Source organism: Pongo abelii, chromosome 6 (genome assembly GCF_028885655.2).
Source record: "Pongo abelii isolate AG06213 chromosome 6, NHGRI_mPonAbe1-v2.0_pri, whole genome shotgun sequence".
NCBI classification, from domain to species: domain Eukaryota; kingdom Metazoa; phylum Chordata; class Mammalia; order Primates; family Hominidae; genus Pongo; species Pongo abelii.
Window position 1 is genome coordinate 88,714,363 of NC_071991.2, and position 27,588 is coordinate 88,741,950.

General features: G+C 35.8%; 1 protein-coding gene across 7 annotated transcripts in view; it reads right to left on the reverse strand.

The window, feature by feature from the left end:
• The window catches only part of RUNDC3B (RUN domain containing 3B), a 214,674-nt gene that overhangs the window by 72,179 nt on the left and 114,907 nt on the right, over positions 1-27,588 (reverse strand). For all 7 annotated transcript variants that reach the window (XM_054559119.2, XM_054559117.2, XM_009243045.4 and 4 more), the window contains 1 exon segment: positions 1,782-1,950. In XM_054559119.2, the coding sequence (XP_054415094.1) occupies positions 1,782-1,950 (169 nt within the window).

Here is a 27,588-nt window from a genome sequence, read left to right on the forward strand (position 1 = left end):
TACAAAGACCTCAAAAGACTAGCTCAAAAGACTACTCAAAATTCATCACTTTCTAATTATTTCACCATATTTTAACTATTATCTATGTTCTTATGGTCATTTACATCTATTTCATCTATCTTAGTAGAAATACTATGTAATGGTGTTCTACTGTGCATCTCTGACTCTTTCTGATATTTTTAGTCAGTGTTTTAGTTCTGCTCTGCTTTCATACTCCCAGTGGTGGCCTGTAGCTGGCTTGTATAGGCTCTCGAGAACTGATTGTTAAATTTCAGAAATTTCAGTCAGTTGTTAAACATTGCTGTTATTAAACATTAAATTATATAAATTTACAACTAAGTAAATTATATTAAACACAAAGGTAATAACTGCTCAAAATTCATCACTTTCTAATTATTTCACCATATTTTAACTATTATCTATGTTCTTACAGTCATTTACATCTATTTCATCTATCTTAGTAGAAATACTATGGAATGCTGTTCTACTGTGCATCTCTTCCCAATTTTGCATTCAGTGATGTCATATTGGTAGCTTTAAATTGGCCATGATGGTATTTATCCCAGAAAAATTGGCAAACACTACAAATGAGGGCTTCTGTCTCCATCTCCTCTAAAAGAGCCAGTTAAACATATTTCAGTGTACCAATGTCACCCCATATTGGTCATTATTTTTGCTATTTCATGTAATCAATGTTTCTCTGCAAATTTATTTGTTTACTCTGCCATTTTGCACCTCACTCCTACATTCTAGGTTCAATTTCTGCCTTGAATGACAGGGACCTATACCTGCTGTTTCCCTGTTGGTGTTAAAATGCAAGTTTCTAGGTTAAGGAATTATGCCTTCACACCCATCCCTGGGGCCTACAGTTCTCTAATATATGCACGTATTCTTCTTGTGTTAGGTCTATGTTTCTGATCCCTAGTGAGCTCCTTTTCTTGAGAGAGTAGCTCTGAATGAATCTTTTAAAAAATTGTATTCTACTCAGCATTTTCAGATTTTTGCAATGAAGATACTTTCAGATTATCTTAGTCTGAATTCTTGCTGGTACCACAAGTCTCCTTTAATAACGCATGAAAAGTTTTCTTCATATGCATTATGCAAATGTTTATAGCTATGTAATTTGGATTTAAAAATATTTTCTAAGCAATAGCTATCTGTATAGATAAAATTATTTATATTTATAAAATTATGACAATTTCCCCATTGCATTTTTAATTTTTTGAATATTTCTATCACTAATTCCATTGGGCTTTCTTTATATATATCATCTATGAATAATGATATTAAAAGAAGAAGAAAAGAGAAAAATAGAAAATACAGTAAAAAAGTAATGGTTACAAACTCCTTAAAATAATAGAGTTTGTTTTCTTTCTGTTATATACTCCACTTTGCCTACTACAGTGCTTAACACACAAGAGCTGCTAAAATATCTAATTTTCAAAAAAACAGATGTACGTGCTTAGGCAATCACTGCATTTTCACAAACCAATCATCTTTTATAAAATGTATCATAGAAACTAAAATCTCAAATACATAAATTAAACTGCTTATTAAAATAATGGCTTGTTTTTATGTTAAAACATAAAATTGGAAAAAGTAAACAAACAAAAGTATCTTCTACAGCTGCCTGATTTTTCATTAAGAGGAGGACAATTCAAAAACAGAAGAGAAGCAGCAATGGATAAATAATTTTATTCAGTTAAAAAATATTTTGGCAGTCACAGTTCAAAGGGAATAACCAGAATAAAATTAAGTGTGTTTTGATAATTTTAAAATACCTTCTGTTCCAGGGTAAGCTGATACTTTTGTTTAACTCTCTTACACTTGTTGAACCAACTGTTCTCATCCATGAGGAAAGGAGGTCCGACATTCTCTGGAGTACTGCTTTCGCTACCACTGCTTCCCAAAGTCCTTAGCTCCTCCTCATCACTGCTGATACTATCAGAACTGGGAAGATGAAAATTAAAGAAAAGTTAAAAATATGTTCCAACTTGATTCTTAAACACTTTTACATTTGCAAGCTATGGTGAACAAATTCGAAAATATTTAGTACTAAATACAGAATTACAATGATATTATAAAGATTTTAGCTTCCTGGAAAAAAAAATGGCAAGTTAGCATGGGCTGCTGACTCCCTCTCAGAAACAAACCCTAGAGATACTACAGAAGTTCAAGTGGGTTTACAGATATAAGGTATTAAGATATAAACCAAGAATGCCCAAAAGAGAGAGAAAAGATTTTCAGACAAGAGAAACAGAAACTCTAGATGCGCTGGAAACAGCCTTCTATCTGGGTTCTTTTCACTGCCCAAGGTGGATTGCTGCCTGCTCAACCTTCAATACAAGGCAGACAGACAACAGCAGTTCCAGCTAATAACAGTGGTGGATAATACAGGGTAGTGTGTCAAGATCAGCTCAGCTTTAGCAAAGAGAAGATAACAACAGGTTCAGAAGATCCAGTCACTCCTAAGCATTTCCTACTGAGGGGAACAAGGACAAGCAGAGGTAGAGCAGAGAGAACATCTATCACAATCCACATCTAAAATTCCTCAGGATATGAGTATAGAACAGAAGCAGAGCATAACGTGAAAAAAAATGGTAGAAGAGAAACTCAATAGAGATAAAAATGTGCTAAGATGATGGTCCAATTTAGAAGAAAAATATTGGTGTTAATTCATGGACACAGGGAGGGGAACATCACACACCAGGGCCTGTCGGGGGTGGGGAGCAAGGGAAGGGAGAGCATTAGGACAAATACCTAATGCATACAGGGCTTAAAACCTAGATAACGGGTTGATGGGTGCAGCAAACCACCATGGCACATGTATAACTATGTAACAAACCTGCACGTTCTGCACATGTATCCCAGAACTTAAAGTATAATAAAAAATAGAAGAAAAATACTGGTGTTAATATACTTAAAAATAAACATGGAAAAATAAAATTTTAAATATGAGCAATTATATTAACAAATAAGAAGTAGAAGCATAAAAATAGTCTGTATTACCTTGAGAGTATTCGAAGAAACTATAATCTGTCAAATGAAGGAGCAAACAAAACAAAACAAAACAAAAAACAACCAAACCTGCCAAAGAAAATTCAAAACAAAAAAGGAGATGGCAGAAATAAACCCTAGTACAAAAGTAATCACACACAATTTTAATGAGTTAAACTCCATAGCCAAAAGCCAGATGTTCAGGTCCAGTTAAGACAATTATATAAGGGGCTGGGCATATTGGCTCATTCCTGTAATACCAGCCCTTTGGGAGGCCAAGGTGGGCGGATCACTTGAGGCCAGAAGTTCAAGACCAGCCTGAGCAACATGGTGAAAACCTGTCTCTACTAAAAATACAAAAAAAAAAAAAAAAAAAAAGCTGGGCTTGGTGGCACATGCCTGTAATCCCAGCTACATGGGAGGCTGAGGCATAAGAATCATTTGAACCCAGGAGGTAGAGGTTGCAGTAAGCTGAGATTGTGCCACTGCACTCCAGCCTGGGTGACAGAGAAACTCCGTCTCAAAAAAAAGGGGTGGTGGTGGTTGGACAATAATGAGTTATCTATAAAATACACATGGTTTTTCTAAATATTTGGGATTTCTGATTCTTTCTATCATAATTGAAAAAAAAAAAAGAGTTCATTCAAGTTTTTTCCCAAGATGGCTGACTAGATATATCAGATGCCAGTTCTCCTCAGAAAGCAGATCAAATTTATAGATGAATAATCACGGCCTGAGTGGAAAGTTGAGATAAGAGTGTCGAAACCTGTTGGAGACCATGCAGGAAACAGCTGTGAGGCAGAAAAGGAAGGCAGCAAGAGCCTGGGAGAGACTGACCATTAAGGAACTTGGAGTCCCATAGAAAGGGTAGGTAGGAGCATTTCTTTGCACCCCTCACCAATGTGACAAACTGCTGAGAAGTGAATTGTCAGAGAGCCCCTCTGCCCTTGCAAACCTGTGCAATTCTGCCAATAGTAATCTGGAAATATCCTGTGGGCAGAGCACCAGGTGGTCAGCTTGTGCAGCTGGGCTCACATTGCCCTCAAACCTGAGCTGAAGCAGTGGGTGCGATACTCGTTGTGCAACCACTGTGGGCTACTACCCTGCTCAGGGAATCTCAGCCCTTGTGTCACTGCATCACCAGATTCCCCACAAACATTTCCCACAGCCTGCTCTGAATCTGCAACCAGAGGGGACCAGCAGGACCCTGGGGAGCCACAGGATCCCTGGAGATCTAGTCCTCGGTGTGGGCCACTCCTAGGGGAGGGAGAGGTGCAGCCCACCAAAGCACTCATTGGGACAAAGGAACCAGATTGCAACTTCTCTCCTGCCTGAGAACCCCACATTTGTGACAAGATGGGTGACTGTGCCCTTCTCCTGTGCCCTGACCTACTACTGCAGATGCAGCAAAGGCTTTTCTTACTAGAGGTTGACACAGGCACACTTGGAGACATTACTATTTTCCACTAAAAGTGTGCCTATCACCTGGGCTTAAATAAAGGGTAGGACTCACCTCCCTCTCCCTACGCAGAGTGGCAGCATTCCTGCAATAGAGTATAGACTGCCAGCAGAGCTGTTTGTTTTTGGCTGGGTGAAGAGGTTTCTCCCTTGGGCTATTTTGTTGGTAGTAGACAGACAGGCATTTTCCACAAACTTCAGTTGCATTGTGGCCTAGAGATAAAGATAGTGTCTATCTAAACTGAAAGTTGCAAGCCCTGTGACAAGCATGTGACAGGGAAGCTGATTGCATGCCTACCTGCCTAGGACAAGGAGCTGATGCAGTCCTCTCAACTGCCATCCCCAGAGACCTCAGTGCATCCTATCAGGAACTACCCCCGCCATATGTTGGGGCTGGTGCTATCACTTGTCATCAGCATACCCCAGGGAAAGCTGACTCTTACTCTGAAGTGCAACTTACTGAACTGGAGATTGAACTGCATCACCAAATAAAGAAACCTGAGGATAGAAGGGCATAGTGCTAGGTTATGAGATAAGTGCCCTGGGACCTACACACTCTCGCCTTGCAGAAGATAGTGAGTTGGATCATATGACCAATACATTGCTACAACAAATAGCATTTGAGAAAGCCACTGCAAAAAAAGCTATCTATAACCAAGGACGCATACAGAGTCTTGGCTTCCTGAAAGCAACTAGAAATGAAGCCAAATGATCTTAGACAATATACCTAATCTGAGGGAGTTTCCTCAGATTAGAAGGAATTAGCGTTAAGAACTCTGGCAGCACAAAAGGATAGAGTGTTTTGACATCTCCAAAGGATTACACTAGTTCTCTAGGAATAAATCCTAACCAAAATGAAAATTCTGTTATGACAGATAAAGAATTCAAAATGTAGATTATAAGGAAGTTAAATGAGATCTAAGAGAAGGTTGGGAAACAACAAAAAGAGATCAGGAAAACAATTCAGGATCTGAAAGATGAGTTAGGTAGATATTTTTAAAAACCAAACAGAACTTGAGGAAATGAAAAATTCACTGAAGGAATTTCAAAATACATTTGAAAGCTTTAACAGTAGAAAAGACCAAGCAAAAGAAAGAATTTCAGAGCTTGAAGATTGATTTTTCTAATTAACACAGTCAGAAAAAAAGAAAACAAATTTAAAAATCAACAAAGCCTTAAAGAAACATTAGATTATGTAAAGCAACCAAACCTACAACTTTTGGGCATTCTTGAGAGAGAAGACGAAAAAGTAAAATGTTTGGAAAAAACATTTGAGGGAATAATTCAGGAAAATTTTCCTGATCTTGCTAGAGATATAGCCATTCAGATACAAGAAATTCAGAGAACACCTGAAAGATACTATACAAAATCAACACCACCAAGGCATATGATCATCAGACTATCCAAGGTCAACGTGAAAGAAAAGAAATTTCCTAAAAGAAAAGAAAAGAATTTCCTATAAAGGAAATTCTATCAGATTAACAACAGACTTCTCAGAAGAAACCTTATGAGCCAGAAGAGACTGGGGGTCTTTTTTCAGCCTTCTTAGAGAAAAAAACACTAGCCAGGAATTTTATATACTGCCAAACTAAGCTTCATCAATGAAGAAGAAATAAAGTCATTCCCCAGACAAGCAAGCACTAAGGGAATTAATCACGATTAGACCAGTCCTACAAGAAATGATCAAAGGAGCTCTAAACATAAAAAAGGATGATACTCACCATCATAAGTGCGTCCAAAGCTCAGACAGCCAATAAAGCTATTACACAATTGAGATTACAAAGCAACTAGTTATCAACACTATAACAGGAACAGAACCTCACATAGCCTCACAAAGATATAGGCTGACAAGCTGGATTAAAAATAAGACCAACCATCTTCGAAGACCCACCTAACAGGTAAATACACTTACAGACTCAAAATGAAGAGTGTGAAAAAGATGTATCATGCAACAGGAAAACAAAACGATCAGGAGTAGCTATTCTTATATCACACAAAACAGACTTTAAATCAACAACAGTAAAAAAGACAAGGAAGGTCATTATATAATGATAAAGGGTTTGATTCAACAAGAAGATTTAACTGTTCTAAATATATATGTATCCAACACTGGAGCACCCAGATTCATAAAACAAATACTACTAGACATAAGAAATGATATAAGGCAATACAATAATAGTGAGGGAATTCAACACCCTACTAACAGCACTAGACAGATTACTGATGCAGAAAATTAAAAAAAATACTCTGGACTTAAATTAGACTCTAGAGAAAATGGACCTAATAGATATTTACAGAACATGCTACCCAATAACCACAGAATATATATTTTTCTCATCTGTGCAGAGAACATTCTCCAAAACTGACCATATGGTTGGCCATAAAGCAAGTCTCAATAAATTTTTAAAAACTGAAATCATATCAAATATCTTCTCAGACCACAGTGGAATAAAATTAGAAATCAATACCATGAAGAACCATCGAAATTACACAAGTATGTAGAAACTAAACAACTTGCTCCTGGAAGGCATTTGGGTAAACAAAATAAGGCAGAAATCCAACATTCTTTTTGAAACAAATGAAAAGAGACATAATATACCAAAACCTCTGGAATATGGCAAAAACAGGGCTAAGAGGAAAGTTTATAGCACTAAATGCCTACATCAAAAAGATAGAAAGATCTCAAATTAGCAACCAAATGTTACACTTCAAGGAACTAGAAAAACGAGGACAAACCATACTCAAAAGTAGCAGAAGACAGAAATAACAAATATCAGAGCAGAACTGAATGAAACTGAGACCAAAAAAAATCAACCCAAAGGATCAATTAAATGAAAAGTTGGTTTTCTGAAAGGTTAAAAAAATTAATAGACCACTAGCTAGATTAACAACGGAAAAAACAAGAGAAAATTAAAATAAGCACAATCAGAAATGATAAAGGTTACATTACAGCTGATACTGCAGAAATACAAAAGATTATCGAAGATTTTTATGAGCCTCTTTATGCATACAAACTAGAAAACCTAGAAAAAAAATTTCTGAAACCTACACTTCCCAAGATTGAACCAGGAAGAAACAGAAATCCTGAAGAGACCAATAAAAAGTAATTAAAATGAATCAGTAATTTAAAAAAATCTCCCAACAAAAAAGAGCATAGGACCAGATGAATTGGGATTTCCTACCCAAAGGAAAATAAATCATTGTAACAAAAAGACACTCTCCCTTGTATGTTTATCACAGCACTATTCACAATAGCAAATGTATGGAATCAACCTAAGTATTCATCAATAAAGTACTGAATAAAGAAAATGCGGTATATATACATGGTGGAATACTATTTAGCCATAAAGAAGAATGAAATTAATTGTCTCCTGTTTCAGCAACATGAATGGACCTGGAGGCCAATTATCCTAATTAATAGCTCAGAAACAGAAAATCAAATACTACATATTCTCACATGGGTAAACATGGACATAAAGATGGAAATAATAAGCACTAGGGACTCTAAAAGTGGGGAGACTGAGGAGGGGATAAAGGTCATATAATTACCTATTGGGTACAATGTTCACTATTTGAGAGATGGTTACACTAGAAGCCCAAAGCTCACCATTAAGCAATATATCCAAGTAACAAACCTGTACACGTACCTGCCTCAATCTAATATTTTTTCAAAAGAGCTCATTCAAGAATAAAGATATTTATTTGAGACTTAAAGTTAATTAATAGCTAATAAAGCTATTGATTTGATACTTTAAATTAAATAAGCATGTTAAATTACCAAAATAATAAAAGACTAGACCCAGTATAACTGTCAACTCAGGAAAGTGAAAATGAATGTAAGGAGCAAGTCTTATACGTGTCTTACCACAGATACTATGAAATCCTTGAAAAAATATCAATTTGGTCTTTAAATTTACATAAAGTAATCTTTGACTATTGTCTTTGTTGAATGTTGCTTAAATTAAATGTGCTAATAAAATTTTTTACACTTAAAAAGGACACAAATAAATACCAAACAGGTAAAACTGAAGAGAGAGAAAATACCAGAAAGATATGAACTAAAGAAATCAAGGTCAGAAATTATAATTTCATAGATGTAATGTTGAAAAATATCATAAACACAAAGAAAGACATTATATATTTCAACCTCTGTGATCTGTGTTTGCATCTGTTGGGCTCCTGAGTATGGCATCTACGCATGTTGCAAATTTGAAACAGATACCTCTGCCAAAAGAAAAGTCTGACCAACAAGATGTTCTTCGTCAGTGATCTAGAAAACAAACCCATAAACAAACAAATACCAAAGAATATTTGCCTGTCATACCATGGCTTTGGGTAAAACAGAAAAAAAATAATGGCTGATAATAAAGTTCCAGCTTTGAAAACACCCAAACAGAACTTTAAAAATTAAATGTATTTGACAGTAAAAATAAATGGATTGCCTAAAAATCAGATACAATTGAAGAAAGAACTTGTGAAATGGAAGATAAACAGAAAAAAGTGTAATATTTATTAAATATTTTCAAAATACTAAAAAACCCCTGCCATACAAGGACACATATCCAGCAAAATTATCTTCCTAAAAAGAGGGTGAGATAAGCATATTTTCAGAAAACTAAAACGTTAGCGATGTGCCAACAAATCCCCACTAAAACAACTTCTGATGGTTATAATATAAGAAAAAGTAAAATGACCTAATAAGGAAGGTTGTTTTGCAAGAAGGTACACAAAGAAAATGGTAAACTTATGGGTAAACCTAAACAAATATTGAGAGTATAAAACAGTAACAATTATGCCTACTTTAGAAATTTTTAAATAAATCAATGACAAATGTAAAATTTGGGACATCAAAAGCATATGTCAAAAAGGAAAAATTTAGAGGCAAAGCAATGCAAGATTCTCATTTACTTGGATGGGTGGTAAAGACATTAACCTTCAACTTTGTTAAATTTTAAATCTGCATATTAAAATTAATGGGGTATCGTAGAAGAAGAGAAGTTATGTGCATAACTTTTAAACTGGTAGAGGAATAAAATGAGGGAAAAGAGAAATTTGTAAAAGGCAAGAAAGAAGAAAGGATATAAAAGAAATGCAAAGTCATAGGATAAGTAGAAGGCAAAAAATGCAATAGTAGATATCATTCCAAATATATCAGTAAATATCTTAAGCACTTCAGTTAAAAGACAAAGCCTGCCAGAGTAGATTTTTTTAATTCCAGGTAAGTAACATTTTTAAACACATACTTAAAGACATAAGGACACAGAAAAGCTGAAAACAATGTATTTCATAAATTCTTGGTATATATTTTTTAATATATTGACATATCTGGAATCATAGTACAGCTTGTAATTGATGACATCTTACTATTGCTGTCATGCCATTTTCTTACATAATGTCTCTGAATTGAAATGCATTTACAGTGGAAGGCATGATAGATTAGATGAAATACAGTTTTAAAAAGAATATACTAGAAAAATATTAGACAAAAGAAAACTAGTGGGAATCTTAATATCATACACAATGGACTTACAGTTTACAAGGAAAAAATTATCCCCAAATTCTTGGGGAGAGGATGATGTCACCAATATACCATTGGTTTTTCAAGCAGACAGTGCAAGAAAAGAAAATAAAGTCTATTTCATAGATTTTATTGAAATTCATACACATATAGATGTAAAATTCATACACATATGTATGTAAAAATTGTAAACAAAGTATTTAAAATGGAATACAACAAGGGATTAAGATAATATACTATTGTTCACAATAGGTTTATTCCAGAACGACAAGGTGATGTAAGGGCCATTAAACATTTCTATTAATGTAATTTACCACATGAACATATTAAAGGAGAAAAACTATATGAATAATTTTAATAGATGCAGAAAAAGCATGTGATACATTTACAAGACTCATTAATGATTTAAAAACAAACAAGAAACCAATTATAAGAAGTATCCCAGAGCACATTAAGAATAGAAGAAAACATTCTTAACCAAACAGAGTATTCATAACTAAAAACAAAAACAAAATACACCAGTAAAACCCAGAGCAAATACAATATTCAATGGTGAAACATCAAAAATATCTTTTAAGATCAAGCTCCAAAACAAGAATACCTAGAATTATCTTATTTATTCATTTGTATACTTATATATACCTTTATGTCTGTTTCATAAATTGTTTATGTATAGTTAAAGAACTGGGAAATACATCATGTTAACAAAGAATGGTGGGAGAAATTCTGGTCTTCTTATAGTGATAAATTGCCATGCTCCCTTTTCTCCCAGGGGATAATCTGAAAACCAAAAAGAGAACAAGAAACAAAAACACAAAGTGTATTTTTGGGGAACTGAATCATAAAATATGTGGCTTTTGTGTTTGACGTCTTTCACCTATAATGTTTTCAAGGTTTATCCATGTTGTGGTAGGTATCAGTGCTTCATCCCATTTTAAGGCTGAGTAATACTCCATTGTATGGATACATCACATTTTTAATTTATTCACCATCTGATGAACACTTGCATTGTGTCCATTTTTGGTTATTAGGAATAATGAACATTCATGTACAAGTTTCTGTTTGACCATATGTTTTCAGTTCTCTTGGGTAGAAAGAGAATTGATATCCAGGAGTAGAATTTCAGAATCACGTGGTAATTCTGTATTTAACTTAGAGAAATTATCAAACTTATTTCCACAGCAACTGCATCATTTTACATTTCCCCACCAGAAATGCAACTTCTCCACATCCTCACCAATACTTACTATGTTTTGTTGATTTTGGATATAGCTATCCCTGTGAGTATAAAATGGTGTCTTACTGTGGTTTGAATTTGCATTTCCCTATCATGATGTTGAGTATCATTTCATGTGCTTCTGGGCCACTGTACATCTTCTTTGGAGAAATGTTTATTTAAGTTCTTTGCCCATTTTAAAATTGGGTTCTTTATATTTGTGTTGCCAAGTTGTAGCAGTTCTTTATGTATTATAAATACTAGAACCTGATTTTGTGTATGATTTGCAAAAATTTTCTCCCAGTCTTTGGGTCACTCTTTCATTTTTTGATGGTATCCTTTGATAATGGAAGTTTTAAATTTTGATGAAGTCCAATTTATCTATTTTTTCTTTTGTTATTTACATTTTTGGTGTCATATTAAAAAACAATTGCCTAACTCAGGGTTATGAAAAATTTACACCTATGTTTCCTTATAAGATTTTATTGTGTTAGCTCTTACATTTGGGTCTTAGATCCATTTTTGAATTAATTTTTGCATTTCATATGAGGTTAAGGTCCAAATTCACTCATTTGCATGTGGATAGTCAGTTGTCCCAGCATCATTTAGTGAAAACACTATTCTTTATCCATTGAATGGTTTTGGTACCCTTTTCAAAACTCCACTGACCATAAATGTATGGGTTTATTTCCAGAATTTTAATTTAATTCTGTTAATTTGTATGTATATCCTTGTGCTAGCAGCATATTGTTTTGATTACTGGAGCTTTGTAGCAAATTCTGAAGTTAGGATATATGAGTCCTCTGATTTTGTATTTCAAGATTGTTTTGGCTATTTAGAGTCCCTTGCGATTCCATACAAATTTTGGGATTAGCTTGTCCATTTCTACAAACAAAAAAGGATGTTGGAATATTGATAGCAACTGAATTGAATCTGCAGATCAATTCAGAAGTATTGCCATCTTAAGAATATGAAGTGTTTCAATTCATTAACAAGTATATCTTTTTATTTACTTACATCTTCTTCAATTTCCCTAAACAATGTAGCATCAATTTTTAAGTTTAAATTAATTAAAATTAAATTTAAATGAAAAATTCAGTTCCTCAGCCACACTAGTTACATCTGAAGTACTGAATGCCACATGTGGCTAATGGCTACTGTATTGGATAACACCAACTAAAGAACTAGGTATGTGTGGGCATTATAGTTATAGTTATGGTAATTGATGTTATGAATCAGTAAGTGTGAATAGGCTAAAATCACCCATTAAGAAAAAAAAAACACCTGTATCACAGAACAAAACCCAACTATAAACTGCACAAATGAAATACATCTAAAACCAAATTATTTATTTATAGTTTCTTTCAGAGCTTTGATGTAAAAAATTCAGCGATTTGAACTTTTAAATAATTTTTAAAATTTTTAATGGTTATGGGTACATAACAGGTGGGGTATATATTTATGGGGTACATACAATGTTTTGATACAGGCATTTAATATGTAATAATCACATAAGTGTAATTGAGGGTATCTATCACCTCAAGGACTTTTTTTTTTTCGATACAGGATCTCACTCTGTTTCCCAGGCTGGAAAGCAAAGGCACGACCACAGCTCACTGTAGCCTCAAACTCCTGAGCTTAAGCAATCCCCTCCCCTTAGTCTCCCAAGTAGCTAGGACTACAGGCAAGCACCACTATATTTGGCTAATTTTTATTTTTTTTTCTAGCGACAGAGTCTCACTATATTACTCAAGCTGGTCTTGAACTCCTGGCCTCAAGTGATCCCCCTGCCTCAGACTCCCAAAGTACTGGGATTACAGGCATGAGCCACCATGCCCAACCATTTGTGTCATTTCTTTGTGTTAGGAACATTCCAATTCCCCTCTTTTGGTTATTTTAAAATATACAATAAATTATTGTTGACTATAGTCATCCCGTTGGGCTATCAAATACTAGATCTTATTCATTCTAACTATGTTTTTATGCCCATTAATCATCCCGGCTTTTCTCCCTTCCCTTGCTACCCTTTCCAGGCTATGCTAACCATCATCCTATTCTCTATCTTCATGAGCTTAACTATTTTAATTTTTAGCTCCCTCGTATGAGAATATGGGAAATTTGTCTTTCTATGCCTGGCTTATTTCACATAATATAATCTCCAGGCCCATCCATGTTGTTGCAGATGATAGGATTTCATTCTTTTTTGTGGCTGAATAATATTCCATTGTGTATATATGCCACATTTTCTTTAGCCATTCATCCATCCATGGATACTTAGTATGATCCCACATCTTAGTTATTGTGAATAGTACTGCAATAAACATGAGAGTGCAGACATCTCTTTCACATACTTACTGATTTCCTTTCTTTTAGATATATACCTAGCAGTGGGATTGCTGGATCATATGGTAGTTCTTTTTTAAGTGTTTTGAGAAACCTTCATACTGTTCTCCATAGTGGTTATACTAATTTACATTCCCCCAGCAGTGTAAAAGGGTTCCCCCCTTTCTCCATACCCTTGCCAGCATTCATTATTGCCTGTCTTTTGAATAAAAGACATTTTAACTAGAGTGAGATGATATCTCATTGTAGTTTTGATTTGCATTTCTCTGTTGATTAATGACGTTGTGCACTTTTTCGCGTACCTGTTAACCATTTGTATGTCTCCTCTTGAGAAATGTCCATTCAGATCTTTTGCACACTTTTTAATTGGATTATTTGATATTTTTTTCCTATTGAGTTGTTTGAACTCTTTACATATTCTGGTTATTAATCCCTTGTCAGATGAATAGCTTGCAAATATACAAATATATTCTCCCACTCTGTGTGTTGTCTCTTCACTTTGTTGATTGCTTCCTTTACTGTGCAGAAGCTTTTCAACTTGATGGAATCCCATTTGTCCATTTTTGCTTTGGTTGCCTGTACTTTTGAGGTATTACTCAGGAAATCTTTGCTCAGGCCAATCAATGACCCGCAGTTTTTGGTAGTATTTTCAAAGTTCCAGGTGTTCGTTTTTTTTTTTTTGTTTGTTTGTTTTCTTTTGTTTTTTTGAGTCTGGGTTTTGCTTTGTTGCTCAGGCTGGAGTGCAGTGGCACAATCATGACTCACTGCAGCCTTGAACTCCTGGGCTCAAGTGATTCTCCCACCTTGGTCTTCCCAGTAGCTGGGATTACAGGTGTGCAACACCATGTCCAGCTAAGTTTCTGAAAGATTTTTGTACAGACAGCATCTCACTGTGTTGCCTAGGCTGGTCTCAAACTCCTGACTTCAAAAGATCTTCCTGCCTTGGCTTCCAAAGTGCTGAGATTAAAGGCATGAGCCACTGCACCTGGCCTCAAGTCTTAAATTTAAGTCTTTAATGCATTTTGATCTGATTTTTGTATACAGTGAGAGATTGAGGTCTACTTTCATCCTTTTGCATACGAATATCCAGTTTTTCCAGCACCATTTATTGAAGAGAGTGTACTTTCCCCAGTGCATATTCTTGACCTTTCTAGAAAATGAGTTTACTATAGATCCATGGATTTATTTCTGGATTTCTATTCTGTTCCATTGGTCTGTATGTCTATTTTTATGCTGGTATCATGCTGCTTTGGTTACTATAGCTCTATAGTATTTGCAGGTGATTTGATTCTTCCAGTTTTGTTTCTTTTTGTTCATGATAGCTTTGGCTATTCTGGGTCTTTTGTGGTTCCACATAATTTTGTATAATTTTTTCTATTTCTGTGAAGAATGTCATTGGTATTTTGACAGCAAATACATTGGATCTATAGATTGCTTGGTGTGATGGGACACTGCATTTTCCAATTAATGAAAATGAAATATCCTTTCTTTTTTTGGTATTCTCTTCAATTTCTTTCATCAGTATTTTATAATTTTCATTGTAGAGATCTTTCACTTTTTTGGTTAATTCTTAGGTATTTAATTTTATTTGTGGCTATTGTAAATGGAATTGCTTTCCTTGTTTCTTTTTCATATTGTTCACTGTTGGCATATAGAAATGCTACTGATTTTTGTACATTGATTTTGTATCCTACAACTTTACTGAACTTGTTTATCAGTTCTAATAGTTTTTTGGTGGGTCTATTATTCAATTTATAGAAAGTAAAAATCAAGCATAACTATAGTATGTAGGAAGTAAGGTACATTCTTAGAGTAAAATAAAAAAGCAATGAAGTCACTACCAAAAATGTATTATTACAGTAACTATGTCTCAGGAGCTCGTTGGGGGTTGTGATTTTGAAGTGATAAAAGCAGGCCTTTCACAGTGCTGACTATGTTTGCTTTATCTATACTTAGAGTGGTGATTACTCAGTATACACTTCATAAATTTTTTATGCTATACATTTATGTTTTATCTATTTTTCTTTGTGAGTTGTATTTCACAATAATAATAGGTTTAAAAAGATCTAAACAGGACATCCAGTTAGAATTTTTGACAAAGCTCAATGCCATGGTCTGGGGATTGGAGGTGAGACCACAAGGAGGGAGAGGGTATTATCTAATTATTATGATTTCTTCAAACAGTGCATATCCCACACAACATATATAACATATTTCATCAATTCCAGGACAAAATCAAATAAAAGATGCACAATTACTTTATGCACCAAGAAAGGAAAAACAATGCTGACAAACTATGGCACAACATTATTTGTTAGAAATATTGAAATGTAAAACAAAGAAGTATATCTTAAAATTGATGGAATATTGTATATAGAGAATAATTATTATACTTCTCACTTATTCAAACTACTACTCTTTTAATATAAAAATTTTTCATATTTTAAGGGAGTATATATAAGTAAAATAAGCCATAACCTACCAATCTGGTTTAAATGTAATCCAAAGGCCTATAATAATCTAAATGAATTTAGGTACCTTTTATCATTGAAATTATAAATATTTTGCTATATTGGACATGAAACAATATTAGTAAGGTAAAAAACCTGACATCATCTTTATAGATAATGATTCACTTAGATTAATAAAAACTCAAATATATTCTAACTTTTTGGCCTTTTTTCCAATATTAAATTTATATAAATAAAAATATCTTAACAGGACTTTTTATGAATAAAAAAAGATTAAAGCAATTGTTCTACATGATTCCCTAAAAACAATGCCCTAAATACTAGAAAGTGAGAGCTCAGTAAAAAAACAAGAAGTAAAAGGATATCATAAAATCAAGGACTTAATACTTAATTTGGTAAAACTTACAAATACCAAAATTTTCATTAAAAAAGAAATACATCTCAGGTGTTTAATATGTATGTAACTGACTAAATCTTTACAAGTTATAATCCTGCTCTGCCCTGCCCCCATCCCAAAAAGAACTGTAAGTCTTAAAATGAAAAATAAGTCTCCTATCTCACTCTACCCTCCTCCAATTCCATTCTTACAGGACAATATTTTTTAAATTTTTTACTCTTCTTGTAAATTATCTCCATATCCTATCTTCCTGTTTAGATGCCCTTTATTTCTTTCTCTTGCCTGATTGCTCTGGCTAGGACTTCCAATACGACTTTGAATAGAAGTGGTGAGAGAGGGCAACCTTGTCTTATGCCAGTTTTCAAGGGAAATACTTCCAGATTTTGCCCATTCAGTATAATGTTGGCTGTAGGTTTGTCATAGATGGCTCTTATTATTTTGAAGAATGTTCTTTCAATATGTAGTTTATTGAGAGTTTTTAATGCAAAGGGGTGTTGAATTTTATCAAAAGCTTTTTCTGTGTCTATTGAGATAATCATTGGTTTTTGTCTTTATGTGATGAATCACATTTATTGATTATGTATGTTGAACCAACCTTGCATTGATCATGGTGGATTAGCTTTTTGATGTGCTGCTGGATTCAGTTTGCCAGTATTTTGTTGAGGATTTTTGTATTAATGTTCATCAAGGATACTGGCCTGAAGCTTTCCTCTTTTGTTCTATCTCTGCCAGGTTTTGGTATCAGGATGATGCTGGCCTCATAAAATAAGTTGGGGAGGAGTCTTTCCTCCTTAATATTTTGGAATAGTTTCATCAGAAATGATATCAGCTGGCCAGGCATGGTGGCTCATGCCTGTAATCCCAGCACTCTGGGAGGCCAAGGCAGGCGGATCACGAGGTCAGGAGTTTGAGACCAGCCTGGCCAACATGATGAAACCTCGTATCTACTAATAATACAAAAATTAGCCAGGCATGGTGGTGTGCACTTGTAGTCCCAGCTACTCGGGAGGCTGAGGCAGGAGAATTGCTTGAACCCGGGAGGCAGAAGTTGCAGTGAGCCGAGATCATTGCACTGCACTCCAGCCTGGGTGACAGAGTAAGACTCTGTCTCAAAAAAAAAAAAAAAAAAAAAAAAGAAAAGCTATCAGCTATTCTTTGTATATCTGCTATAATTTGGCTGTGAATCCACCAGGTTCTGGGCTTTTTTTTTTTTTTGGTTGGTAGGCTATTTATTACTGACTTAATTTCAGAGCTCATTATTGGTCTGTTCAGGTAATCAATTTCTTCCTGCTTAAGTCCTGGGAAAGTGTGTGTGTGTCAAAGAATTTATCTATCTCCTGTAGGTTTTCTAGTTTGCCTGCATAGAGGTATTCACAGTTATTTTTGTTTCTGTGGGGTCTATGGTAACACCCCCTTTGTCATTTCTAATTGTGTTTATTGGGATCTTCTCTCTTTTCTTCTTTATTAGTCTAGCTTGGAACCTAACTATCTTATTTTTTCAAAAAACCAACTCCTGGATTCGTTGAGGTTTTGAATTTTTTTGCGTGTGTCTTGATTTCCTTTGGTTTAGCTCTGATTTGGGTTATTGTCTTTTGCTAGCTTTGGGGTGCATTTGTTCTTGCTTCTTTAATTCTTTCCATTGTGATATTAGGTTGTTAATTTGAGATCTTTCCTACGTTTTCACGTGGACATTTAGTGGTATGAATTTCCCTCTTAACAGTGCCTTAGCTCTGTCCCACAGATTCTTGTATGTTGTATCTTTGTTCTCATTGGTTTCAAAGAACTTCATGATTTCCACCTTAATTTCATTATTTACCCAAAAGTCAATCAGGAGCATGTTGTTTAATTCCTACGTAATTTCATGGTTTTGAGTGATTTTCAGAGTCTTGACTTCTATTTTGATTGTGCTGTGGTCCAAGAGTGTGTTTGGTATGATTTTGGTTCTTTTGCATTTGTTGAGGATTGTTTTATGTCCAATTATGTGGCCAATTTCAGAGTCTGTGCCATGTGGTGATGAGAAGAATGTATATTCTGTTATTTGGAGGTGGAAAGTTCAGTATCAGTACTGCACAAAGCCCTTTTCAGCGCAAGCACCATTCTATAAAATCCCCAGCAAGACTTCTTTTTGCAGTCAGCTCCCCTCCAGCTGACCTGCCTATTGCTTTCTTGGAATGTACACTTTTATACCTTCTCTAATAAATATGCCTTTCTATACATATAACTGTCTTGGTAAACTCTTCTTACTGACTGCATGATACCAGCCCCAGACAGTTGCTACCTGTGGCAAAAATGATCTTACATTTCAGAAGGATCACTCTGGCTCCTCTATGTAGAATAAGTTACAGGAGTAAGAGGTACAGCTATGGAGACCAGTATACATTTCCAGGTTTAAATTGAGGTGGAGCTGCCAAAGAATTTGCTGATGGATCCTATTTGAGTTATAGCAGAGAATTTAAGGATGACTCCAAAGTTTTCAGTATAAGCAACTACAAAGATACAACCACTATTGTTGGACTCGGAAAGACTGAAAGAATAAATTTTTGTAAGGGAGAATTTAGGAGTTTAATTTTGTACATGTAACAGTCGAGGTGTTTATTACACATCCAAATGAAAATGTTAATTTGGAGGCCAGATGGAGGAGTCCTAGAGTTTACAGTGGTGTCCTAGGTGCACACTTGGAAAAGTGTAGCATACAGACAGTATTTAAAGTAATGAAACACTGAGTGGAAAACTACCTACAGAGTGAGTGTAGATAGAGAAGATGGTTCAGGACCAATTCCTGAAATATTCCACATTTAAAGTTTGGGGAGATACAGAGAAATCAGGGAAGGAGAATGAGAAGGGGCAACCAGGAGGAAAACTAGAAGAGCTCTGAAGAGAGAAGTCATGTGTATCATTGCCAAATCCAGTGGTGAGTCTCCTCGTCTTACTTGGATTTGGCAATGAGACATCACTGCTGACTTTGACATGAGCAGTTTCAGGGGTGGGGATAAAAGCTTAATGAATAGTTCAAGAGAGAATGGAGGCAAAGAAAAAAAAAAACCTAGAGGCACAGTTTTGTAATAAAAGGAGGGGAAACAAAGAAACAGTGAATGTGGGGTTAGAAAAGTTTTGGGTTTTGTTTTTATGGTGGGGAAAATAACAACATGCTTATATGCTGTGATATGTGGCAAGATTTAGAAAAGAGGGATAATTAATGGGAAGAGACAATTGCTAGAGCAAAGACCTTACTAAAAGAAAAGGGATGAGATATAATGCACAGGTCCAAGGACTGGCCTTACGTAGAAAATGATTAATTTATTTCTCCTAAGACCAAGGAGACAGAGTAAGGGCAATTTAACAGCATGCTTGGTCATGTCCAGTCTATTTAAGTCAGTGATTTTTGTTTGTAGAAGTTAGCCTTTTTGGGAAATAATCTGTTTAAATAAAAGACTTAGCTATATGAATGGTGATAATACCATTAAGCTTAAAAGTGAAAAGATGAAGGTATCTCAAAGACCACAATCATTAGCTACTGGACTTGTCAGGCTTAAAATGTATTACAGAGACAATGTTTCAGACTGTTTAAAGTTATATCAAACAGTAACTCAGAGAAAAGCAACTGTTTCTCACTGGTACACATCCTGAAACTTGAACCAATATTAAATATAAAATATGTTTTAAGAAGTTTTGTAAGTATATTTTATATACTTAGTTTTAGAAGAATAAACTTCCATTAAAAAAAAGACATTTTGATAAACATTTTTAAAAGTTTGACTTTGCCAGTAATCAAGTAAATACAAATGAAAATAGTAGAATATCATTTTCACTTATAAAAATTACAAAATTGGCCATAACTTAAACACTTTGTTGGAAAGAGTGGGGAGTAGGCATTCTCACTTACTGTTAATACAAACTGAATTGGTATGATTTTGCTGGAGGACAATCACAGTATATATCAAAAGCTTTAATAATATATATGTTATTTATCCCATAAATTCCACTTCTAGGATTTTTATTTAAAGAAATATTAGGAATGCTTTTACATTGTTGGTGGGAGTGTAAATTAGTTCAACCATTGTGGAAGACAGTGTGGCAATTCCTCAAAGATCTAGAACTAGAAATACCATTCAACTCAGCAATCCCATTACGGGGCATATACCCAAAGGATTATAAATCATTGTACAATAAAGACAAAGAGTTGGAACAGACCCAAATGTCCATCAATGATAGACTGAATTAAGAAAATGTGGCACATATACACCATGGAATACTATGTAGCCATAAAAAAGGATGAGCTCATGTCCTTTGCAGGGACACGGATGAAGCTGGAAACTATCATTCTTAGCAAACTATCACAAGATCAGAAAACCAAAGATTGCATGTTCTTACTCATAAGTGAGAGTTGAACAATGAGAACACATGGACAGAGGGAGGGGAACATCACACACTGGGGCCTGTCGAGGGGTAGGAGGCTAGGGGAGGGATAACATTAGGAGAAATACCTAATGTAGGTGACAGGTTGATGGGTGCAGCAAACCACCACAGCACGTGTATACCTATGTAACAAAACTGCACATTCTGCATATGTAATCCAGAACTTAAAGTATAATAAATAAATAAATCTGAAAAAAATGAAATATTCATTGTTTTGTATAAAAAGATGTAGTTAGAAGGATATTAGCTACAGCACTGTATAACAGTGAATAATTAAATGTATCCTAAAGTTTCACAATAACTGTGTAAACATACTATACAGACAATGAAATTTTAGGACATGATACTGTAGAAACATTGTTAATGACATGTAAAAGGGACTTTATATAGTAGTAAGGGAAATAAACAGCTACATGTACATTATGATTCCATTCTCATTAAAGAAAATAATGTATCTATGCATAGAAAAAGCTGGAAAGCCATCCATCAAAATGTTAAGAATGTTTCTAGCAGCTTCTTCTTGAAGGTAAGATAAGGAGCGACTTAAACTTCCTTCTTTCTATCTTTATTTTATAATTTTTCTACCATGAATATGTATTACTTCCGAAATAAATTAAAAGCAGCAATGTGGGGGGAGGGACTGATGGTTTCTTAAAATTAGAAATCTAGTAGATTTTTAAAAAATGTGTCTAATACAGGTATATTTCTGTGGATGCAATTTGATTTGTAAAGTATTGGTTCTTTATGACAATTAAGATAGTTTAAATTTTTCTAAAAATAAAAACTCCATGATTAGTAATGCTAACTGGCTTATGACTAGGTTGAATTGGTATTTCTATTCTCATTTTAGCATCCTTTGTACAACAAGAGGTTAGAAATTCTTCATTTTATAAAGAAGCTATATATACATGTTTGGATTAGTGCATCACAAAGTTGTATTAAAAAATTCAGACAAAAAGTGGCTATGCAGGATCTATATTACTAAATTAATTATGAGGGCACATCATGAGAAAGTTCCATTATTGTACCTTTCAAAAACACTGTAATAATTACTTCAGTATCTTACATGTAAGTAGGAGAGGAAAATTAGTGTGTGTATACATATCTCTTTATATTTTAAGTCATTTCCTAAATCACTGAATATAGCCTTTCTACCTACATATTGATTACTAAACTCTATCTCCAGATGACATCTTGCCCTTTAATTCCAGACTTGTATTTTACCCACTCTGCCATAAACTAGTTGTGTGACTAAGGACAAGTTATTCAACCTCTCCGCATTTCAGTTTTCTCATTTGTAAAATAGAGACAGCGGTGCCTATTAATCCAACATATCCCAAAACAGTATAATTTTATGCCTGCTCAAAACATCATCCTGCTGCATTTCTTTTCTAGACAGTGTACTACAATTATCCTTTTTCCCAAGGAATCCACTTACTCAAATTAGAAATCACGGTGTCATTACGCTCTATTCTTCTTTTTCCCTCACCATCCAAAATACCTTCCCCCCTCAGCTTTGAAATATTAGTGACTTCTCTTACTAGATGGTAATTATCTTGAGAATGGGGACTGTGTTCTTTTTTAGAAGTTCATAAAGTTCCTGTGCTCTTGACATCTAAGTATCCCTGGCACCTAGGAAAATTTTTGTCCTATGTTTAGGCACTCAATAAATGCATTTTGAATGTGTGTGTGTATGTGTGACATACATACATATTTTATACACATACAGAATACCTTATAGCTTTCCCATGATTATAAAATTTTAGAAGTATATAAAGATTGTAGATCATCATGGAGGACAAAAGGCAGGACTAGATTGCAGCTTTTGACAGAGCACCCTGCGGAGGCTTGCATTGTGAATTTTAGCTCCACATCGACTGTAAGAAAAAGCCTACCAATCCCGAGAGGACCCACAGACCCTCTGAAGGAGTGGACTGCTCTTGCAGGACCTGGGAGACCCCCTGCCAAATACTGTGGGTGCCCCAACTGCGGGAGTGGGAAAGGGAGAACCCCGCCTCTCCCAAACACACACCCCTACTGGAGAAGCTGAAGGTCTGTTTGTGGGAGAAGTTTCTGACTTTACCAGGAGCTGAGTCAATCTGGGGAGCTGAGCAAAATACAGGGGTAGGGGAAGCAGGAGAAAGGCCCTGGGAGCTCGCTGGGTGCCCGAGCAGGCCATTCCTGCCTGTACCACAGGGATCCAAAGGGAGGGCAGCCAGAGGAGCAGGGGCTAAAACTCCACAGGGAAAACTAAATCTCTAGCTGAACTCTGTAACAATTTGAACGGGGTGAGAAGCCTCCTGGCCAGAACTCAGGGAAGAGCGCAAACCCAGTGTGCAGACTCCATAGGCAGGGGAAGAACCAAACTCTTTTCTTTCGCACCTGGGAGGCGGGTAGCCTGTGGCAGGTTTTCAAGCCTGTCTCACCCTCTGCCTGGAAACGGACTCCGGCTGTTGGCAGGGGCATGGTGGGAGTGAGACTGGCCTTTCGGTTTATGGGAGCTGGGTGAAGCCTGTGACTGCCTGCTTTCCCCCACTTCCCTGACAATCTGCAGGTCTCAGCAGAGGCAGCCATAATCCTCCTAGGTACACAACTCCAGTGACCTGGGAATCTCACTCCTATCCCTCACAGCAGCCACAGCAAGACCCGCCCAAGGAGAGTCTGAGCTCAGACACGCCTAGCCCTGCCCCCACCTGATGGTCCTTCCCTACCCACTCTGGAAGCAGAAGACAAAGGGCATATAATCTTGGGAGTTCCAGGGTCCCGCCCACCACTGGTTCCTCCCCATATACTACCACAGTTGATGCTCTCTGGAATGCGCCACCTCCTGGCAAGAGGCCAACCAGCACAAAAATAGAGCATTAAACCACCAAAGCTAACAACCCTCAGAGTCCATTGCAACCCCTCACCCCCCTGCTACCTCCGCCAGAACAGGCGCTGGTATCCATGGCTGAGAGACCCATAGATGGCTCACATCACGGGACTCTGTGCACACACTCCCCAGTAGCAGCCAAGAGCCAGGTAGACTTACTGAGTGGCTAGACCCAGAAAAGAGACAACCATCACTACAGCTAGGCTCACAGGAAGACACACCCATAGGAAAAGGGGGAGAGTACCACATCAAGGGAACACCCCGTGGGACAAAAGAATCTGAACAACAGCCATCAGCCCTAGACCTTCCCTCTGACAAAGGCTACCCAAATGAGAAGGAACCAGAAAACCAACCCTGGTAATATAACAAAGCAAGGCTCTTCAACACCCCCAAAAAATCATACTAGCTCATGAGCAATGGACCCAAACCTAGAAGAAATCCCTGATTTACCTGAAAAAGAATTCAGGAGGTTAGTCATTATGCTAATCATGGAGGGACCAGAGAAAATTACACGTTAAAAAGCAAAAATAAAAAACAAACAAAAAACCAAAGTACACAGGCAACAAAGGGCACAATGAATGCAAGGGTACCTCACATTTCAATACTGACATTGAATGTAAATGGCCTAAAAGCTCCACTTAAATGATACAGAACTGCACATTGGATAAGAACTCACCAACCATCTGCTGCCTTCAGGAGACTCACCTAACACATAAGGACTCATATAAACTTAAGGTAAAGGGGTGGAAAAAGGCATTTCATGCAAATGGACACCAAAAATGAACAGGAGTAGCTATTCTTATATCAGACAAAACAAACTTTAAAGCAACAGCAGGTAAAAGAGACAAAGAGGTACATTATACAATAGTAAAAGGCATTGTCCAACAGGAAAACATCACAATCCTAAATGTATAAGCACCAAACACTGGAGCTCCCAAATGTATAAAACAATTACTAATAGACATAAGAAATGAGATAGACAGCAACACAATAATAGTTGCGGGGGGGGGGCTTCAATACTCCACTGACAGCACTAGAGAGGTCATCAAGATAGAAAGTCAACAAAGAAACAATGGATTTAAACTATACCTTGGAGCAAATGGGCTTAACAAATATATACAGAACATTTCATTCAACATCTGCAGGATACACATTCTATCCCACAGCACATGGAACTTTCTCCAAGACAGATCATGTGATAGGCCATAAAATGAACCTCAATACATTTAAGAAAACTGAAATTATATCAAGCACTCTCTCAGACTACATTGGAATAAAACTGGAAGTCAACTCCATAAGGAACCTTCAAAACCATGCAAATACATGGAAATTAAATAACCTGCCCCTTAATGAGCATTGGGTCAAAAACGAAATAATGATGGAAATCAAAAAATTCTTCAAAGTGAACAACAATAATGACACAACCTATCAAAACCTCTCGGATACAGCAAAGGCGGTGCTAAAAGGAAAGTTCATAGCCCTAAATACCTATATCAAAAAGACTGAAAGAGTGCAAACTGACATTCTAAGGTCATGCCTCAAGGCACTAGAGAAACAAGAACAAATCAAACCCAGACCTAGCAGAAGAAAGAAAATCACCAAGATCAGAGCAGAATTAAATGAAATTGAAACAAAAAAATACAAAAGATAAATGAAACAAAAAGCTGGTTCTTTGAAAAGATAAATAAAATTGATAGACCATCAGCAAGATTAACCAAGAAAACAAGATAGAAAATAACCTCATTAAGAAACGAAACAAGAGATATTACAACTGACATCATTGAAAACAAAAGATCGTTCAAGGCTACTACGAACACTTTTATGCATATAAACTAGAAAACCTAGATGAGATGGATAAATTTGTGGAAAAATACAACCCTCCTAGCTTAAATCAGGAAGAAGTAGATACGCTGAACAGACCAATAACAAGCAGAAATATTGAAATGACAATTTAAAAATTACCAACAAAAAAGAAGTCGAGGACCAGATGGATTCACAGAATTTTAGCAGACATTCAAAGAATTGGTACCAATCCTTTTGACACTATTCCATAAGATAGAGAAAGAAGGAACCTTCCCTAACACATTCTATGAAGCAAGCATCACCCTCATACCAAAACCAGGAAAAGACATAATCAAAAAAGAAAACTACAGACCTATATTCTTGATGAACATAGATGCTAAAATCCTTAACAAAATACTAGCTAACCGAATCCAACAACATATCAAAAAGATAATCCACCATGATCAAGTGGGTTTCATACCAGGGATGCAGGGATGCTTTAACATATGCAAGTCAATAAATGTGATACACCACATAAACAGAATTAAAAACACAAATCACATGATCATCTCAACAGATGCAGAAAAAGCATTCGACAAAATCCAGCACATCCCTTTATGATTAAAACTCTCAGCAAAATTGGCATACAAGGGACCTACCTTGATGTAATAAAAGCCATCTATGACAAACCCACAGCCAACATAGCACTGAATGGGAAAAACTTAAAAGCATTCCCTCTGAAAACTGGAACAGGACAAAGATGTCCACTCTCACCACTCCTCTTCAACACAGTACTGGAAGTCCTAGCTAGAGCAATCAGAGGAAAGAAATAAAGGGCATCCAAATAGGTAAAGAGAAAGTCAAACTGTCACTGTTTGCTGATGATATGATCATTTACCTTGAAAACCCTGAGGACTCCTCCAGAAAGTTTCTATGATTGACAAAAGAATTCAGCAAAAGTTCTAGATACAACATTAATGTACACGAATCAGTAGCTCTTCTATACACCAACAGCAACCAAGTGGAGAATCAAATCAAGAACTCAATCCCTTTTACAATAGCTGAAAAACAAAATAAAAATAAGTACTTAGGAATATAATCAACCAAGGAGTTGAAAGACCTCTACAAGGAAAACTACAAAACACTGCTGAAAGAAATCACAGATTACATAAACAAATGGAAACACATCCCATGCTCAAGGATGGGTAGAATCAATATTGTGAGTAATGACCATACTACCAAAAGCAATCTACAAACTCAATGCAATCCCCATCAAAATACCACCACCATTCTTCACAGAATTAGAAAAAAAAATTCTAAAATTCATATGGAACCAAAAAAGAACCTGCATAGCCAAAGTAAGACTAAGCAAAAAGAACAAATTTGGAGACATCACCCGATCTGATTTCAAACTATACTATACGGCCCTAGTCACCAAAACAGTGTGGTACTGGTATTAAAATAGGCACATAGACCAGTGGAACAGAATAGAGAACCCAGAAATAAACCCAAATACTTACAGCCAACTGATCTACGACAAAGCAAACAAAAACATAAAGTGGGGAAAGGACACCCTTTTCAACAAATGATGCTGGGATAACTGGCTAGCCACATGAAGGAGAATGAAATTGGATCCTCATCTCTCACCTTATACAAAAATCACTCAAGATGGATTAAGGACTAAAACCTAAGACCTGAAACTATAAAAATTCTACAAGATAACTTTGGAAAAACCCTTCTAGATATTGGCTTAGGCAAGGATTTAATGAGCATGAACCAAAAAGCAAATGCAACAATTAAACTAAAGAGCTTTCGCACGGCCAAAGGAACAGTCAGCAGAGTAAAAAGACAACCCACAGAGGAGGAGAAAATCTTCACAATCTATACATCAGACAAAGGACTAATATCCAGAATCTACAAACAACTCAAACAAATCAGTATGAAAAAAACAAACAATCCCATCAAAAAGTGGGCTACGGACATGAATAGACCATTCTTAAAAGAAGATATACAAATGGCAACAAACATATGAAAATGCTCAACATCACTAATGATCAGCAAAATGCAAATCAAATAACAACGTGATACCACCGTACTCCTGCAAGAATGGCCATAATA